Here is a 19,163-nt window from a genome sequence, read left to right as displayed (position 1 = left end):
TCCCGAGAGCAGGGCACCGTCACCGACTCGGGATCGGTTTACTTTTTACCGTGACGAACGAGATATCCATCGTAAGTAGGTGTATACCGAGCGCACGCATCGCGTTATCGTTGAAAACAGCGGGAGAAGAGGCAACTCGGTTCGAGAGCACAGGGTGTCGTCATACTTACAGAGCACACACGAGATTCCACCGATAAGGCGGTCAGGTGAGACACGGTCGTAACATCGGTAACAACGGTAACAATGGTAACAACGACTGTACGAGACTATACGAGACTGTACTAGACTGCACCGATGCGCCGAGAACTTGCTTTCCTTGCTTCCTCTTCTATTCCCTAACTTTCCCGCCCTTCCCTATCTACTCGCGTGTTAGTTCTGTCTCTTCTCGCGTTTCGAATTTTATGTATTTTCACCGCGCTCTAAGGAATTTGCGAGACAGTTGACACTCGCGTCCCTGGAAAGGTATGGCGTCGAAAGGGACGTGTAAGCTCGGCACCCGAACCGACTACGCCAATGCCCAGCGTTCCTCGCCAGTCCCAACCTTTAACCGAGATTAACCGAGATTACGCGTTATCGCCGAATATACACAGGGATGAAGTTTTCCTGCGCGTACACCGACTTCTCGCCAGCTGGTCGGTTTCGTTGCGATCGTTTGCGTTGTCGCGACTGCCCGGAATCCCGCACTTCCAGAATCTCAGGTTTCCAAAATTCTGTACACCCAAAATCCCTGAATACCAGTGTGCCCTTGGTCCCCGGGTCTTTGCAAATGCGTCAGGTATTCCGTATTTTTCACTTAAATATCCCTTTTTATTTAAAAATAACCGATTCGACGATACAGCACACTCGAATAATCCGCGAACCGTTCGTCTCGCGGATCGCTTTCGCTTCGAGAACATATTATTCCTCTTACCGCCGAATTTAATTCGAACGTGAACCCCTTACGAGTCACTTCTCGCAACATTCGACAATTCGCGGCTAGCGATTCGCGCGATGCATCACATGCTTTCACAAAGTCCAGTAAATGTATGTATTCTTCAAGTATACCGACTTACCGAACTAATTACGCATAAAGTTTTGTTATCGTATATTTACAAAGGACAAGGAGCGTGTACTGGTTCCATATTGTTAGTCGATCGTCGGTGACCGCATTCTGTGGGCGGCTCGTCAAATCGTCGATTCACGGTGACCCTGGCGTACGCAGCAACAAATTCAAACGTTTCTAAAAACAACAAGTTCTACCTAACTACAAGCTCGTCAATCACGCGTTCGAGATTGTTTCAGGATCCGCGCGAACGACAGCTTCTGCATACGCAGACACGCAGACACGCGCGTTTGTTTGGCCGTCGCACAAACCGAATTACTTACGGGTATTTAAAAATGCGAATTTTTCGAAATACGCTGGCTCGCTATGCCAACCTACGCACTCGGTTGTCTCGCAAACGCGAACGTTCGATTTGTTCCGATTTGCTCCAATTTGTTCCGATTTGTTCCGTCGCACTTTTTTTCTTAATTTCTTTATCCGTTCGAAACACGACTCGATCCGCGAACATTCCTCTTCGAAGGGGACGCAGCGGTCATACCCGTCGAGGTTATCGAAACTAAAAGTTCGCGAACACGCGAATCGCTTCGTTTCGCTATTCGGGGCGCGTTAAAACACTCTCTAATCGATCGTTGTTACAAATTTCGCTATCTCTGCGTTCGCGGCATAAAAATCGATCGAACGAGGCCCGTATGAAATAAGAAGACACGTTCGAACGCGGATAAAAGAGGGGTATAAGCACAAACGATAATGCTATTTACAAAATCGACCAAACACGTTCTAGATCAGGGAGCGCATTCGCCGAGTACGTTGCAGCCTGTGCGTGTTCGTCGTATTTTTGTGAGCGGTGCCGCAAACTGTCCTTGCAGAGTGTTTCTTTGGTTACAGGATATTGTGGAAAGGTTCCAGGATTTTACAGCTGTTGTAGGTTCTCTTAGCTGGAACGCGAACTCTAGCAAGAAATGACACGCGTTAAAATCTTCCGATTCGAGCGATTTCATCGACGCGGGGGAACGCAAAGGTTCCGTTCGTTCTCAGGTTCATCATAAATTGGCGTGCCACGAACGAGAACGAGAACGAAATCGAGTTCGAATAGAATGCGGTCCGACGGTCGAACGGAACTCGCACAGCAGAGTCTTCGCGAGAAAGCAGTTCTTACGACGACATGGAGACTACCGTCGGCCTGTCCAGGTGACCGTTGTCCATAATCATTTTGGCAGTCGCTGCGGTGGGTGAAGAATTTTCAAGGGTAACGATATGCGGAGAAGCGAGCTGGTGGTGATCTGGCGATCGGTTCGCGCAAGGTGAAGGACACTCGATTTTCAGTGAATGCGTCTCGAGAAGCTGTGGATGATGTTGCTGATGTTGTTGCTGGTGTTGGAGTTGGGTGCCGTGGTGCTGTTTCAGCCACAGTTCCCGCTGAAAATTGATCGCGCCATAATGCGCCCCAGTAGAGACATCGTAGTATACCGAGCCGTTGAGTGGAACTTGACGAACCTCAGGATGGTTCATCCGCATGTCATCGTATGTATCTGTCAATGATCAATCATCGTTAGTGAAATCGTCGTTAACTCGAATTTATGCGAAACTCGCGTGCATCGTTTATGAAAACACGAGGCATACGGTCGCGTAACGTCGCCACTACCAATATACGTACTCGGTTCTTTCTTCAAGCTATTGTTGTTGTTGTGGTTGTTATTTGTATTTGTACTGTTGTTATTGATGTTTGTGCAGGCGGCTTCGGTGCCCGAGAGTGGCGTATCCGTAGACTTCATGCCACCCTTCGGTTTTCTCTTCCGTGTCTGAATGTTATCCTTCTTCATGGTCGGAGGCCTATTTATTCCGTGCAATTTGTAATACAGGCCGCAAGCGTTACAGACTGGTTCGCCCAGGGAGTTGCGTCGCCAAAGCGAGGTCTTCGTTGCTTGACAGTTGCTGCAGGAAGTGCCGACGCGTCTCGTAGCAGACTGCGAAAATAGGAAATTCTCTTTAACCAAGCCTCCATGCGTCTTTCATTTCATTGAAGCTAACAGTGAGACAAAAGCTGAGACAGAGGCAGAGACAGAGAGATATATAGAGAAAGAGAGAGAGAGAGAGAGAGAGAAAGAGAGAGAGAGAGAAAGAAAGAGACAGATCTGTATCTGTCCCTGTAGCCAGGCAAGCACAGAAGAGACAGAGAAATAGAGAGAAAAAGGGAGAGAGAGAAAGAGAGAGAGAGAGGAAGAGAGGGAAAGAGAAAAAGAAAAAAGAAAGAGCATGCAAGGAAAAAGGTAAAATTCAGAAATAAGAACATCGAACAACGAAAGAATGGGCATGAGAGAACTTATTCGCTGATCCAAGATCGAACTTGAAAGATTTTGTCGCACGAAATATATCACGTCTATACGCAGTTCATTCTGCACGAAATCACGGCGCAGCCTGTAACACATTGTTTCAATCGGTAAATCGCAATACGATCAACTCTACTAAATTACATTTACTTTTAGGCTACGCATGATTTCAAAAAGGAAATCTTGATCGTACCATGGGTATAGTGGCACCTTGGAGCTACGACAGACGTTCTAGCAGAAGTTGCCGTCTCAAACTAGTCGATGATGAGAAACGCGCGTCGTTGGTCTTCTCTGAGTTTTTGGGAAATGTGTTGTGGAGAACGACGAAAGGAGGATAAAAGAAGGAACCGCGATATCGACGAGCAATCGACAGTGACGACCGGTGTTGTTAGGCGGAACGCTATCTTGGTGCTATTCGTGGGAAGCGTAGCCGGTTGGCAGAGCTTCGGTATTCCCTACCACGAAAAGCACCAAGAAAACGTACCGTCTAGCAATACTGGTACCGACGCACGTCAACAAGGATTTGGGACAGCTTCGAAAGAATAATAATAAAAACAGACGTAAACAACGGGAGAGACGGGTAACAAATGATGCAAAGGGAAAGGAGAAAAGGACAAAGAACAAGGAATTGAGAGGGGGAAAGAGATAGAAAAAGTGTCCAAGCGAGAGATACAGAATAGAAGACGAGAAAGAGAAAGAAAGAAAGTAAAGAAAGAGAAAGAATGATAATGAGCAGAGTTGGGGGGAAACACCTACCGAACGGCGGCTCGGTTTCTCCTCGTAGGCGCGACAGGCGCCACTATACCCACAGAAGCTTTTGTAGAAATCGCCCTGGTCCGCCACTGAAACAGAGACAGGATGCCAAACGTTAGGGGCTGCACTCGTGTGTACGTGCGCGTTCTCGGCGTTAATTCGTCCACATCCCGAGATTGAATGCACGCGAGACTCGCGACGAGGTTGGCCAAGTTGTTAATGGCTAAACACGGCCACGTGGCTGAATAGTTAAATGGCGAAAAATTGGCGACGGGCGACGGGCGAAGGGCGAATTTCCACACAGGCTCCTGTATCGCGCAGCGAATCCCGAAAATCCTTCGGTTCGATGTTACACTCCTTGGAAAAGCCGACAAAAAAGACCCGAAAAGCCTATAATACAAGCCGTTCCAAGGAAGGAAAAGGACTTGGAAAGCAGCGTATAGACTCGCCGCAAAAACGGAGGACGCGCGGTCGATCGCTCGCGCGACCATTCCGCTTCCTTCCTTTCTTACCGATCGACGCGGCTGCTTGACCAAGGGCCGATTCATGCCGTTCATCTTGTTGTAGAGACCGCATGCGTTGCAGAGGTAATGGCCGGTACCGTCCCGTCGCCACAGTGGTGTAGAAACTGCGCCGCAATTCACACACTCGCGGCCATCCGTAAAGTATTCCGTCCCGATGTTGTGCACTGCACGGTTTCGTATACTTTCAAACATGCCTGCCATTGCAGTCTTTTGGCAGGGACAAGTTCATCGCGCGATTACAATAGGAGAGACAGGCTCTGAGATGCCATGGCGGAGCGGGAGCGGGACCGAGTCTGTGGCGGCCAGGGGGGAAGAGGGGAGATTCAGAGTGCAAAGATCAGAGGCCAGAGAGCAAGGGGTGTCGACGATCGCAGAGGAGAAGGCGGAGATGGGGACGGCGGCGGCGGAGGAGGGGAGGTGGACACGAGACAGCTGGGTAAAATACTGTCTTTAGTTTGCTCAATTTTCCAACGGATAGCGTTGTCGTCGAAGCTACGCGGCGAAAGTTGTCGAACCTCGGGCGGAATTCTTATCGCGTCGTTGAGGTATTCGCCGTAGGGGTATGAACAAAGATAGCTGGAAAATACAGCGGTCGACGGTTCCGTTTTTGGTAGTTTTCCGACCACTGGTTCATGTTTTCCAAGCGGCATGGTGTTCAAGAACGTTCACGCAAGCTCGCGGGGGTCTTTTCGTATATACGCGTGCTCGTATGCTCTCGTACGCTCTTAGTCGGGACAGGAAGGACGCAGAAAACGCAGGAAACGCGGCAAACGCGACAGAGGATGTAGAGGGACACGACGTTATCAGAATTTCCGGAGTTCGACGATAATAATAGCCAGCGCGTGATCCTCGCGTATGCAAAGCCAATATGGGAATGGGAATGGGAATAGGAATGAGAGTGGGAATGAGAATGGGAATGTAAACGAGAATGTAAACGGGAATGTAAAAGGGAATGTAAACGGGAATGTAAACGGGAATGTAGACAGAAACGAGAATGCTGCTTTCTTGACAACGTAGAATTTCGGTTTCCACAGCAGCGGATGAATCGGGATCGTCACCGATGAGAAATACGCGTGCTTTGGTCTCGCGTTACTTCGTTGCAGTCACGACACGAGTGGAAAGAAAAGAAGAGGACGAAGGAGAAAGAGAGAGAGCGAGAGAGAGAAAGAGAAGGAGAGAGAAAGAAAAAAAGAAAGAGGAGAAGAAAGAAAAGACGAAGAGGTCGGCGTACGGCGGTTGCGCATCCGGCAGAAACAAGGCTGGGAGGCAATCGGATATCACGTATAAGTAAGCAACGGAGTCGCTGACGGCGGCCACGGTTTAGCGAACGTTGTCCATTGGACGGATCCGAAACCGAAGAAACGAGTATCGTTACAAGAGGCAACGCCAGAAGAACGAGAAAGTTCGTCTACGGCTAGAAAGACGTCGGAGCTTCCCTCGCCGCGCCCCGTTCGTTGCCGTTGTCGTCGTCGGGCCGCGTCACGCGCGAACACCACAACAGCCATCGGTAAAAACGATGGGATCCTTTCGTAACCGTATATTCAACCGGCGACGTCCGAGACCTCCGAGGAATATGACGAAGCAACGAGGAATGAGAATAGGAGAGTCGAATTACCTCGTCAGAGGCAAGAGAAACGAAGAGAGAGTCGTACGAAGACGAAGGGTCGAACGAGAGTCGCGACGGTAAAGGTGGCGGGAAGGGGGTCAATGTATACGAGAAACCGAGTTACGAGGAATGTCGGCACGCAGGCAGACACAGGGAAGCGGAGCCGGAGCCAGAGCCAGAAGTAAAGAGAGCAGGAAAGGGACGGAAGATAAGGGAGGATTCCGTCCTACAATGACAGCAGTCACGGTACAAAACGGAGTGTCGCGATACGCGGTAAACCGTGCATCGAAGACTGGCATCAGAAAACAATACCGAATAGATGTTCCAATTTACCCGAAATTAAAAACAAATAAAAAAAAAAAGAAAAGTTTCATATATAAATTAATGATTTATATTTTATTATATTTTTCTATGAACAAATAAGATTCAGTAGCAGGTATCAATTTATTTTCAAAACTTCTCTTTTTCTATACGTTTTTAATCCGGGGACACAAAAACTGGGCCATCTAGCCTAAACCATAAAACTCCAAACAGGAGACAGCGTCAACATTAAGAGAGGCGCGACAGATGGAACGAGATTCATCTGGAAAAGAGACAATACGCGGACGCAACGCAGCAGAAACACTTAGCCAGAACCAGGAATAAAATGGAAACGGCGCGGCACTGTGCGACGGAACTTGACATCGAAACCAGAGACACGCGCAACGGCCACTCGAAACGACGATTAACGACGATGCGTTAAGAGTGGAGTGCCCGTACCCTCTTTCGTCCTCACGCCCCCTTGGCACTCGAAGAAACCCGTGCGGTATGGAAACCGCAGATACTCGACGTATTCAGAAGAAGTTCACCGCCGTCGAGTTTTCCGACGGATAGGGAAGTCTGTTGATCACGGTCGAGCCAGGGTCGCTGCGAGCCACGCGACCCTGGCTCTAATGGGTCTACATATCTACGGATCTGTAGAACTTCGATGGTTCGGGCCTCCGGGACTATGAATTCTTGTCTACGATTTCGACAACAATGACGGGAAATGCGTGTCGATCGGTTTTCATCTTTCGATCAAATGCAATAGCGATTTATCCATCTATTAGCGAGATACGCGACAATTATCTGAAATTCGCGCTTCCGAAACAGCTAGATACGGGGAGATAGACCTATTATCGTTTCTCGTATATCGCGCGTAGACAAAACTAGATTAGAAACGTGCATTGCCTAGGTCAGGGTTTGCGGGTATCGACGATACCGTGGAAACGGAAAACGGTATGCGCAGGACATTTCTCGGCAATTTCTCTAGACTCCTGGAACAATTGTTTAGTTCGGCACCGGCCGGCACACGGTTAGTTTAGAGGGATGCATTTCGGGCGTTTCGGTAGGTCCGGCGAGGAGGTTCGCGGACAAGCAGGGAAAGGAAACCGATTGAATCCTTTTCCCGTTATTTACGATTCGTGCAACACGATACAGCACACGCGTCTTCGTTCGCGATCGCGTTTCTTCGAATCGTTTACGATTTATCGCGTTTCGAAGGACCGAGGGTCCGTAAGCCGTAAGGCGAGACGAATCGTTCTCCGAGCTCGAGCGCGTGAACGAGCGCGCTCACAGACGGAGAAGGCGCGCAACGCTGCAAACGGAGCTTTGCTTCGCTTCGAGTGGATCGAGAGAGGGAGAGAGAGAGAGAGAGAGATGAGACAAAATGAAACAGGAGGGAAGACACTGGAGGGATGGGAACACCGCCTAACGCCACGGAGGCATAACCTGCTGATCGACCGTTAACCAATGAAAAAAAAAAAGAACTCGAATCGTAATTGTCATAAATACGTAAAAGATACTTACTGGCTCCGAGACCCGCGGAAGCGGTCAGTTGGTGCTGCGTCGGTGTCGTTGGCGAATTCACGGATTGTTGTCTGGTGGATGATGCGTACTGCGGCATCAAGGGGTCGTTCGAAGAAGGATAGTTCCATGTCGTGGAAGCGTCCATGGCGGCCGCGGCGCTCCCATTGCTCTGCTGCGTCTGGTAAAGGCTGTACCCTCGTGGACTAGGCCGAACGCAAAACGGTTGCGAGAAACCTGGTAATGTCTGATGAGTCGATACGGTGCCGGACGACTTCCCACTGCTGGTGTAATCCTCCGAGAGTCCGGATATACTCGTGGGCAACGCTATCATTTCAAACGTCCTCATTCATTACACCGTGTTCATTACATTTAGAGATCGTCTCCCTCCGAATTAATTTGGCTTACTTTGCATGTTCCAAAGCTGTTGCGGCGATCCGGTCAATTCTGTGGGGCTGTTTGCCATGTATGGAAGTGAGAAAGCGCTTCCGGTTCCTTCGCCGCTCCCAGCCATGATCGTTCCAACGCCAGTCATCGTACGGTACAACGAAGGACTGGAACAATAATGTGCATACGCGAGAAATGTAATGGACGTCTACAAGTATACCCCCGTCGAAGGTATTGGGACACCTACTTATTTAGTATAAATTGTAATTTATTACAAGTCGGCGGTATCATCGTATTGTCGGTAGTACATATTAACATCTCACCGACCGGTAGTCTGTTAATCGACTGTCCATCGATCATATAATATTTTAACAGGTTGAACGCCACGCCAATTTTACCGGGATTGTTCGTGGCGCCACGATGAAATTTCCATTTAGTGATACATATAATGTTGAAATACTATATACAATAGATAAATGTTTTTAAAATGTTTTATACTGCATCCATTTCTTCACGCCACTACATCAACGATGATAATAATAAGATATTATGTGTTGTCTTTTGTCTAACTTTCTTATGTTTTTTTCAATCCGGGCTCGCCGGTCACCGGTGACCCCCGTGGCATTCAACCTGTTAAATATTACATATCTCTTGCGTCGAATAAAATAAATAAAATAAATGTTTAATGCTAATGTTATAAAAATATAAAAATTTTATTAGCTTTAATTACCCTATGATAACAGAAAGCGAAACACTCTGTTAGCAAAACAAAAAGTACAATAGAGCCGGTGTCAGTGGAACTGTTTATGACCGAATCATCGGTAAGATCTGAAGAGGATATTCAACCGCTATCGGTCGGCAGAGTGTCACTTAAGCAATTAACTTATCAACTTATTGCATTTTGTTTCCATTGAATTCGATTCCAGAGTAACATATATTCCTGGCTACGCCCTGCATCGATTCTTAATGTTTTCTTAATATGTGACGCATACTAAAGAGTATCAGAAATAATAGGAAAACTAATATAACTGGATGCCAAAATTAGTCTGAACAGTAACTCGAAAAAGATATATCGATGAAAAGAAGATTGAACTTCCTTTCATAAAACTAAAATCATTTCTATTACAACGTATAATATATTTACGTACTTGTTATAGTTTACTATAATTAACTCTGACTCAAATTTTTTGAATCATAACAATTTCATACCAAATTTTCATATTTATCTAATTTTCTGCAGACTTCTGTAAATTTCCAAATACTTTTGCAGGGGAATGTATGTAGAATCGCGGATACATGCGGCATCGCGTTCATTGTCTCGCGTCGTTTTGTCACGATCGGTTTCGTTTCGTCACGTCCCGATCTGTATTTTCTCCGCGAGAGAAGCACGCTTTTCTGGTCGCCGCAATGCTGCGAACGGGCAAACGCGCGGCCAATGCGGTACGAACTCGGCGGTAGAAAACCAGGCTCGGTGACGAGTTGTGCGCGGCTAATGTTCCGCCGCGGGAGACCGGAAACGGGAACCGTTCTCCGCGATTCATCGGTCCGTGAATGCGGGCGCGTGCCAAAACAGGACGTTTTTCGACGTTTCCCTTCCTTCCTAGTAACTACCGAGAACACAACTACTCCATTACCATTAGCATTACCGCCTCTCGATTACCACCGCCGTTACCGTTACCATTAGCAGCGGCGAGGCGACGGCCGCTATACCTGAAATCGATGGCATGAACCGTTCCGAGTCCATCCCGAGGCACGCTTCGAAGCCGAGAAAACGTACGCCGATGCGAACACGTTGACCGTTTTCATTCGTCGATCGTTGCGCAAACCTGCGGTGCACAATTTCACAAAGTATCCACCTCCGTTCCGTTCCAACCTATCGACGACGTCCACTTCTGGTACACGACTAGATTCCCGCGGCGAGCATCGAGCTTCGATCACGACCGCGACCACGACCACGACTATACTTTTATCGCGACGATCGCGGAATGAAATAGCAAGCATGCCGCGAACTAAAACGATGGAAGCGCGCGCGTCCTTGGTGCTTCCCGCTACTCCGTTGAACACGTACGAATCAATCGGTACGTGCTCGCCGAACGCTTTCAGAAATTTCCCGGAACGACTTTGAACCGATGCAGCTCGAGGAACGACATTCGCCGTAACCGAAACATCGATAACAAACGCGCAAATTCGACCTTCGCGGTTCACGCTCGCCGTTTGTCGATCGATGGCGAAATATGCGAGAAGCTTGAGAAGCGCGAGCCGGATCGGAATTGTAACGGCGGTCCCGTAATCCTGATAAATCACGGTCGGTCGCGACACGTCACTAATTTCGGTTCCTCGTTGTCCGTTCCCCTTTACCCGCGCACGCATCGCGCATCCATGACCCGTAGACTCCAAGTATCTAGGTATATCAGGTGCAACCGCTTCTCTTGTAGGCCATTAAGACAGCGTCACCAAGCATCGGGCCGCAACCGGAAAAGATAGCACGCGCTAAATGCCCTACAACGTCTACACCACCTAATCGCGAGCGTCGTCTGAAGCGGCTAGATTGATTTAGACGGGAAACAAAATAGGCGTCATTCCGGACGAGTCGTTTTGTCGAAACATTTCGCGACATATGCGTTCATCTTGACGCAGCGAATCCTCGGTGCTTCGAACGTGTAGACTATAAACGGTCGACTATAGACGATGACGTAATGCACCCGATACGAACAAGAAATCAAGGCAAGCAGATCGTATCATCGATCAGTATTTACTACTAGAGAGATCCATTGGTGACTCCTGCGTGCGCAAATCGTATACACGTACGCGTGCATTTCTAGTCCTCCAGACTTTTAGATATGCATTCGTAGATATGCGTGGACGAGGGAGACCGTACGCTTCGGAATCAAGTCGACGACTCGGAAAGAAGTATTAAAGAACGGGGAGAACTAGTATAGTAACAATGGTAATGGTAATAGTAATGACGATGATGATAATAATAATAATATAGTAATAGAAATATTAGTAAAAATAATAGCAGCAGTGATATCAATACTGATAACAATAATAATAAAGATATTAATGGAAATATAGTAATAGTACTAGTAACAGTAATAATAATAGTAATAGTAATAGAAGAAAAAGAAGATGAGAAAGAAGAAGGAGAGGAAGAAGAATACGAGGATGGTGAAAAGAGGTCGGTACGTTTGGCGAAGAATGCAGATTTTGCGAAATTGAATCCTAAACGTCGGTGTTGACGAGGTTATAGCCCCCGCTACCGGACCGCTATCCCGCTATCCGAATCTACCAAGCCGATAAGCCGCTTCTCACGATAGGTATGGAACAACTCGAGATTTGTGATCCGAGGATGCGTCGCCATCGAGTCGGCACGGATTCGTGCCAACTGCAAATCGCGCAAAACTATCAGAACGCGCGCGTCTGTCGGATCGCATACACGCGTGTATCCTTTAAGAGAGCGGCAGAGTTATGGGGCGCGAAGAACAAACAACGTTGTTAGATTGCAATCGGCGATCGCTGATCGACGATCGACGATTGGTTTACCCTTCGGGCACACCTCCGCGTCCTACAGACTATTAGCGCATTTATTTATGATACCCGTTGCCGCGAAACGTTATCGGTTTTCCATTTACCTTGCTTTCGTTCTTATCACGGCTGCTCGATACAAAGATGGTACAACGTGGATCTTTCGCGGGCACGTTGGCTCAGGGGCGAAGACGCAGGTCTAAGCAATCGATCATAAGGGGGCTCAATCTCCGAAACGCGGTTCGTTAACGCTAAAATTATCGAGTAGGTCAAAATAAACTGGTTTAATACATTATATTCTGATATTATCTTTTATAGAAAATGGTTATATATGCTTCTTGATCGAAGCATATGTCGTAATAACAATCGCGGAAAATCTGAATAAATGCAGCATTGTGATTTATGTGATGAAATGCGTGTTAGTCAATTTTAGACCTTGGTAGATTCAGTGTTAACAATTAAGAGCACCGAGTATCGAACCGAGAACGACTGTCGAAATACGCGGGAAAATCTTGAATCAGGTATCTCGGAGTAACGAAGAATTTTTCACACCAGATACCGTAGTCGAAAAAGAGAGAACACTCACTGCATGACGTCGCTTGCAAGAATTTCAACTGAACTATGTATTCGTCGTTCCGTTTAGCCGTTCGGCCGTCGTATCGTTCTTCTGTTTTCTTCAATCGCGTCGCACTCTATATTACGTACATACAGTGTGGGACGAAATTCATAGCACAACCGAGCGGGGGCTAATTCTACGGTAAAAGATAAGAAACGAATTAGGCACAACTTTGTTTTATCCGGAACTCCGTTTTTAAGAGAATCTGCTCGAATGTTCGTTCATCTTTATTGTCATCTATTCTTTTATCAAGAGAATGGAAGACAACGAAAACCTTCACAGAGATGAACGAACTCTAAAGTCAATTTTCTCAAAGATAGAGTTCAGAATAAAAAAATGTTGCACAACATATTTTTCTTATCTTTTCACATCGAATTTTATGTGATCCACCCTGTATATCCTGTTATTCTGTATTATATATTTTGTAACTTGTACCGTATATCGTGTTGTGTGTCGACGCCGACACGCACAGTCGTTTTCAAAGGTTGTGCGAACTCAAACACAAACAGACTAAAAGACTAATAAAAATGATTAAGCCAAAAGATAGAAAACAATCGATGATCTCAAAATGGTTGAAAACGATATCGAGCCACGCATCCGGCGCAACTGTCACCGAACAGACGCGAACAGACGCGAGCAGACGCGAACTGGGCGGAATATAATCGGACAGTGTGCGTGAAACGTCCAAGCAAATACGATCGTAGAGACACGAACGTGCTCAGGATTTCCCCTACCACGGGATCCCTCCCTTCCTTAGCTTCTTTTCTTTTCCATTATTTCCTTTCCTTTTCCATTATTTCCTTTCCTTTTCCTTTTATTTCTTTGCCCGTTCATGTCCCTTCTTGTTAACCACATCTTTTTCGTCTACTACCTCCTACCTTCGATTATCTCTTGTCCCCACGGTTACAAATATTTCTCTAAACAGAAATTCAATTCATTTTTCTCGCGTGCAGATAATCGTCGCGTGCGATGATCGTCCATCGTACCCCTTTAGGCCTTTCAATTAGAAATTCAATCAGGGAACGGATCAGAAATTCGATTAGAAGTCTGATGAGAAATCAGATGAAGAACTGATGAGAAAATCGATGAGGGAAACGATAAAAGAAAGCGGATAAAAAATACGATCAAAATTACCATGAAGAATCCTACGTAAAGACCAATGGACGATTCCATGAAAAAATCGATGAATAAAACGGCTCAAGAAAGAATCGGTGAAAAATCCGATAAAAAATCCAGTAAAAAATTCGACTCGATGTATCTCTTCAGTCGTTTAGACGAAACGGGCGATATCGGGATCGCGCTTTCAACGACCCGTGGCCCGTGGTCAGACAGTAGGCCATGTCGTAGTCTACGTCGCGTTCTAATTCTTTTCGAAAAAGAGTCGCAACAAGTTTTAAAAAGCCGCCACGCCAACGGTGCGACTCATTCGTACAGAGATCCATTTCAGGCTCGCTTTATGACGTCACGTGATACCAAAGGCTTTCTTCGAACACGATGGGTATATGTATACGACCTTTCCGGACTGTAAACCCACGGATGATTCACGACAAAGTTCGCGTTAAAGAGCGGCGATTACAGTAACCCCCTCCCCCCCTCCCCTCCCCCTTTCTCTTTCTCTTTCGCTATCGGCCAGTTTCATTCCCGACAAATATAAACGCGGTTCGATTAATTAATATACAACGTTGTTGATGCGGCGCGGCGTCAACGGAAAAGCACGACGAGTCGAAGAGACGCGTTCAAATGAGGACGCGCTGTTACGAATGTAAAAAAAAAAAAAAAGACATCGATCCGACGAAAGAAAGTCGAACGAACTTTTGTCAGAGAGGAAAACCGGAGGAGTACGAAAATAACTGGAAAGGCAAGATATCTCGTGGAGAGGTTACGCGACGGTCGCCGATGGACGGCGAATGTTTTGCGTCATCGATCGTTCGTTGCTAATCGCTCTTGGTTGAGATAAACACATTGCAAAAAAAAAAAAGAAACGAAAACTGGATCGTCCTCCGCATCCGAACATGGGATATCGAAATTCGGAGGTCGTGGCCCGTGCGCAACAACCTCTTGCGTCCACGACGCTAATTCGTAATATTGTCCACGTTACACATTTACGATACCCGCTTATGTAGATCGCTTCGGCTCCATTGTCCCGCTAGTTGGTAGAATAGAAGCCGACGAGAAATCATCTCTATCGGTCAATACACTCTTATCGAAGCTTTCGCGCCTGACAACGAATCGTTTCTAGCGCGAATCGATTTCTCAAAGTTTTTCGTAATTCGCGCGTTGCGTCCGATAAACCAATAGCGATATATGTATGTGTACAAGATGTATGTATGTATGTTGCATCTATATTGCTCGTATTAACGCGCGCGCGTTATGTATGTATGTATGTATGTATGTATGTATGTATGTATGTAAGTATGCATGTATAAATGAATGAATGAATGTATGGATGCGCGCGCGCGCGCGTGTGTGTGTGTATTTATGTATGTACGTATTTATGTATGCATGTATGATGTAAGTATGTATGTACGTATTTATGTATGCATGTATGATGTAAGTATGTATGTACGTATGTACGTATGTATGTATGCATGTATGAATGAATGGATGAATGTATGGATGCGCGCGCGTGTGTGTGTGTGTTTAAGTATGTATTTATGTATGCATGTATGATGGATGTATGTATGTACATATATATGCAATGAACGGTTGCGAATAGAAATACCGAAAGAAACGGAAGATTGGAGCAGAGTAGGGAACGATTCTCTCCACTCAAGACGGAGCCTACAACCACACGTCCGATAGCGAAAATCCAAAGGGGGCACGACTCGTATCCAGGACGAATCGGTAAACAAAAAAGGTGTTCGTTTTCACAAAACTGTTAGCATAGGGTCGGAGAGGCGTCGCACTGTTTTCCATCATTGCGCGTCGGTTTGGTTTTATTTTCGGTTTTGTATCGCCTACGTATACAAGCTTAGGAACATGAAGAGCAAAGCCGACCGGAACGATGCGGGACGCTGGGGGGTGTCGGAGGTGCGTTGCGGAACATCCCCGTACCGTATTCCTTTCGACCGTTAGGACCGGGGACCGCGACGACCGCGAAAACTAGTACCGTGTCACGATAATCGACCCCGATATCGATACTTCCTACGTTTACGCGCATGCGCACGCTCGCTACATACTTGCGACCGACGAACGAGAAAAAGCTTTCCGAATTAGATCCGAACGAAAATGCACTAACCTGGAAAGTGCTCCGCTTGGCGAATGCGGTGTCGGCGGTCCTTGATCGTGTTCTTGATGGTGATGGGTCGTCGTGGCCGCTTGGTGGGCGTAAATCGGCTCCATGTACAGTTGATCGGAAACCCGATCGGATTCCTGAACTAACCCGTGATTGGCTTGCACGGAAGAGGGAGGCTGCATAACTGTCAAGTGAGGGTAGGATTGTCTGACTTGCTCGTTCGGACTGTATCCACCATCCGCGTGTCCTTGACGATTCGGCGACGAGAGTCCTTGATCGTCGTGCGGACTCCGACTGGAACTTGGCGAGCTACCGGTAAGCAAAGTTGGCGATCCACCACCTCCTCCTCCTCCTCCACTGCCACCTCCTCCTTCTCCTCCGGAACCACCACTACCACCTCCTCTACAACCAGTGCCACCGCCGCCAACGATACCATCGCCGCTATTACTACCACTGCCTCCGTTTCTACCTCCTCCTCCTCTTGCTCCTGTTCCACTACCACTTCCTTCTCCTCCTCCGCCTCCTCGTATCTGATGGTGAAGGTATCCATCGTCGGTTAAAACTTCTTCCAAATGATGGTGATGATGTTGTGTTTCTTGCTGTTGATGATGATGATGCTGTTGTTGTTGCTGGACATGATGAGGATGATGTTGGTGATGATTCTGATGATCCGTTGCTCCAATTTCGTTGCCACCGTTCGCACCGCTCGAGGTATTTAATGGTGGGAACACTCCAAGACCGTAATCAGTTCGATCACCCCTCATGTTTGTCGAGATTCCGTTAACCCTTTCGACGTCTTCGTGATCTATTTCGTAATGGTGTTGTTGTTGTTGCTGCTGTGACTGCGGTTGCTGCGACTGAGAGGGTTGCGATTGCGAGTGCGATTGCGATTGTGATTGCGATTGCGACTGCGACTCCTGCTCTTCCAAGTGACGATGACTCGACGAAGAAAGCACGGTATGTTGGGTCGTGTCCGTCTGCAAATGATGGTGCTGTTGGTGGTGGCGGTGATGGAGGTGGTGGTTGTGATGGAGGGGGTGGTGGTGGTCGGTCGCGGTTGGCGAGAGCGCTTCGGTACCGTAACGATTCATCGTCGAGCGAGGCGCGTGACTGTCGTACCGATTTCCCTGCGGCAGCGCAGAGCCTCCGTCGCTTTGCCGGTTATCCCCTCCCTATGGAACCTTTGCTTCTTTCGCCCCTGGCTCGGCGAATTGCAGCCTCGGCTACTCTTCTTCGTGGTGGTGGCGGTGGCGATGGTGATGGCAATGGTGGTGGTGGTGGTGGTGGTGGTGGTGATGTTGCTGCTGCTGCTGCTTACTAGTGGTGGTGGTTTTCTTGCCGGTATTGTTCTTTCGTTACTATTGCCGTTGTTATTGCTATTGCTGCTGCTATTATTATTGTTATTTCTATTATTACTGCCGAAACCCCTTCTGTTTCCTGTGATCGTGGTTGTGGTCGTGACGCGGTAGAAAATTACGATACCAATTATTGCTGTATTGCTCTACACTCGCGAAACTCTCATAATTCGAATCCTATAACAGGAATAATTTGTTCGCAACTGGTGCAATAATTCGGTGATGTTAAAATGTTACTCTAACTTCTCAAATGCTGCTCGCGCACTAACGAGCGCCACCAACGCGTAACTGCGACGAGAACATTTGTTTTAAATTTATTCGCGAACGAACTATCCAGGTAAATGGTGTTACCGGAGGTCAAGAACAAACTCTTAGAGTCTCACAGCTAGGTCGCAAAACGATATCAAACGACTGTATTCGCACTATTCTGACTTTTCGGGGGGAATCGGAAGAATGTAGGTGCTCGAGGGTAAATCGTAACGAAAGTCTCCTATATCGCTGTTGCAATCGACGGAAACAGCAGAAGCGGCAGAAGCGGCAGAAGCGGCAGAAGAGGCAGAAGAGGCGATAGCTACCGCTTCTGCGCCACTCGGCACTACGATCGCGCCATTTTCAATATCCTGCTGTCCCGCCTCCAGCACGCCCACATTGTCCCCGCCTTCTTCGGTTCCATACTTTTCGTACGATAGTTGTTGCAGTGGTTGCTGTTCGAGCAGCCGTTCAAGTAGCTGTCCAAGCAGCTGTTCAAGAAGCCGTTCGAGCAACGATTCTCGACGAATAACGATTATCTCGGAATCTGACGCGTCTGCCTATAATGTCGGATATCCTTCGTCCGCTGCTTCGTCTTTGTTCCTTGCGATCGTTTCGGTCGGACCGATCGTATCCCTGTTCCCCGTAATCCTCGATACCGTTGCACTGTTTAAATATCTCGATGAAACTGTGAAATGTCCGGTACAGACGACAAGGCGCAGCGCGTATTCGAAACGAACCCGTGCGCCTGATCGCGCGGGACCGAACAAGCGAAACGCTTCAGACGCTTTTAATCGTAGCGGCGACACTTCTGCAACAAACAGAGATGTCGCGGAAACGTTCATTATTCGCTTCAATTGTAACATGCATCAAGCATTTATTATTTTTGCGAGCATCTAGCCGTAAACGACGCGAAGAAACTCTGTTGCCAGCCAATACGTTACAAAAATAACTTCTCCCCGTTATCTGTTACTCGCCGGCAGTCGCTCGCGTTCGTGGATTTTGCCTACCGGCGATCAGCTTATTCGCGCGTTCATGTTTCATCCCGTTTCGTCGCACCGGGCCTTCGAAGTCCGGAGCCTCGATCACGGCTCGACCGAACGAGTCAAGTTGAGAATGGCAAAACCACGAGACCAACAACATTTTCGGAGATCAAAGAGAAAGAAAAAAACGTTCCTCGAAACATGTTTCTGTCGAACGATAAAAATTATTATTTTTAATCGTCAAGGGTCAGCCGATGACAGCAACATCGACCATAGGTCACTCGACTAACCTACGTGGTATACAGGGTGAACCGCGGACCGTGATCAGCTCAATTTATTCTGCTTCTGGTGGTTCGAGTGGAATTTTTTTAGCTAAAATAACATGGTTCGAGGGGAGCTTCAAAATTATTCTGCGAAATTTTTAGTCAAACCGTTTTCCCCGGATTTATCAAGGTCACCTTCGGCTTTTTATAGGTCGACATACAATTTTTCTCTTACCCATCATTTAGGGGATATTGAGACAAATGCGGCAAGCATCGTAACGTATAGTTTCTTTCGAATATAAAACAGAAAAAATTGTTTTCACCAATAAAAAATCTTGATAACTTCGGAAAGAAAAGATTGACCAAAAATTTGGCACAATCATTAAAGCTCTCCTTAAATCGTGTTCTGTTAGCTCAAAAGATTTCCAATCGAATCACGGAATACACTAAGTTGATCACGTGCCGTGGTTCAAC

At 47.2% G+C, this 19,163-nt stretch overlaps 1 protein-coding gene across 2 annotated transcripts; it reads right to left on the bottom strand.

The window, feature by feature from the left end:
* Window positions 1–2,191: 2,191 nt before the first annotated feature.
* On the bottom strand, window positions 2,192–17,598 carry LOC144471681 (uncharacterized). 2 transcript variants are annotated; one of them, XM_078183971.1, is made up of 6 exons: window positions 15,843–17,598; window positions 8,485–8,630; window positions 8,080–8,403; window positions 4,635–4,810; window positions 2,697–3,006; window positions 2,192–2,571 (listed from the first exon to the last, which is right to left on the bottom strand). In XM_078183971.1, exons 1-6 carry the CDS (start codon window positions 16,928–16,930, stop codon window positions 2,195–2,197), a joined length of 2,421 nt encoding a protein of 806 aa, XP_078040097.1. In that variant the 5' UTR covers window positions 16,931–17,598; the 3' UTR covers window positions 2,192–2,194. The 2 variants fall into 2 exon arrangements, with proteins under 2 accessions (XP_078040097.1, XP_078040098.1); XM_078183972.1 differs by lacking the exon at window positions 4,635–4,810 and adding an exon at window positions 4,126–4,211 and having other exon boundaries at window positions 15,843–17,597.
* Window positions 17,599–19,163: the final 1,565 nt, after the last annotated feature.

Source organism: Augochlora pura, chromosome 6 (assembly GCF_028453695.1).
Source record: "Augochlora pura isolate Apur16 chromosome 6, APUR_v2.2.1, whole genome shotgun sequence".
In the NCBI taxonomy this organism is placed as follows: Eukaryota; Metazoa; Arthropoda; class Insecta; order Hymenoptera; family Halictidae; genus Augochlora; species Augochlora pura.
Note: the sequence above shows the minus strand (reverse complement) of the source record. Positions and strands in the feature narration are given on the sequence as shown.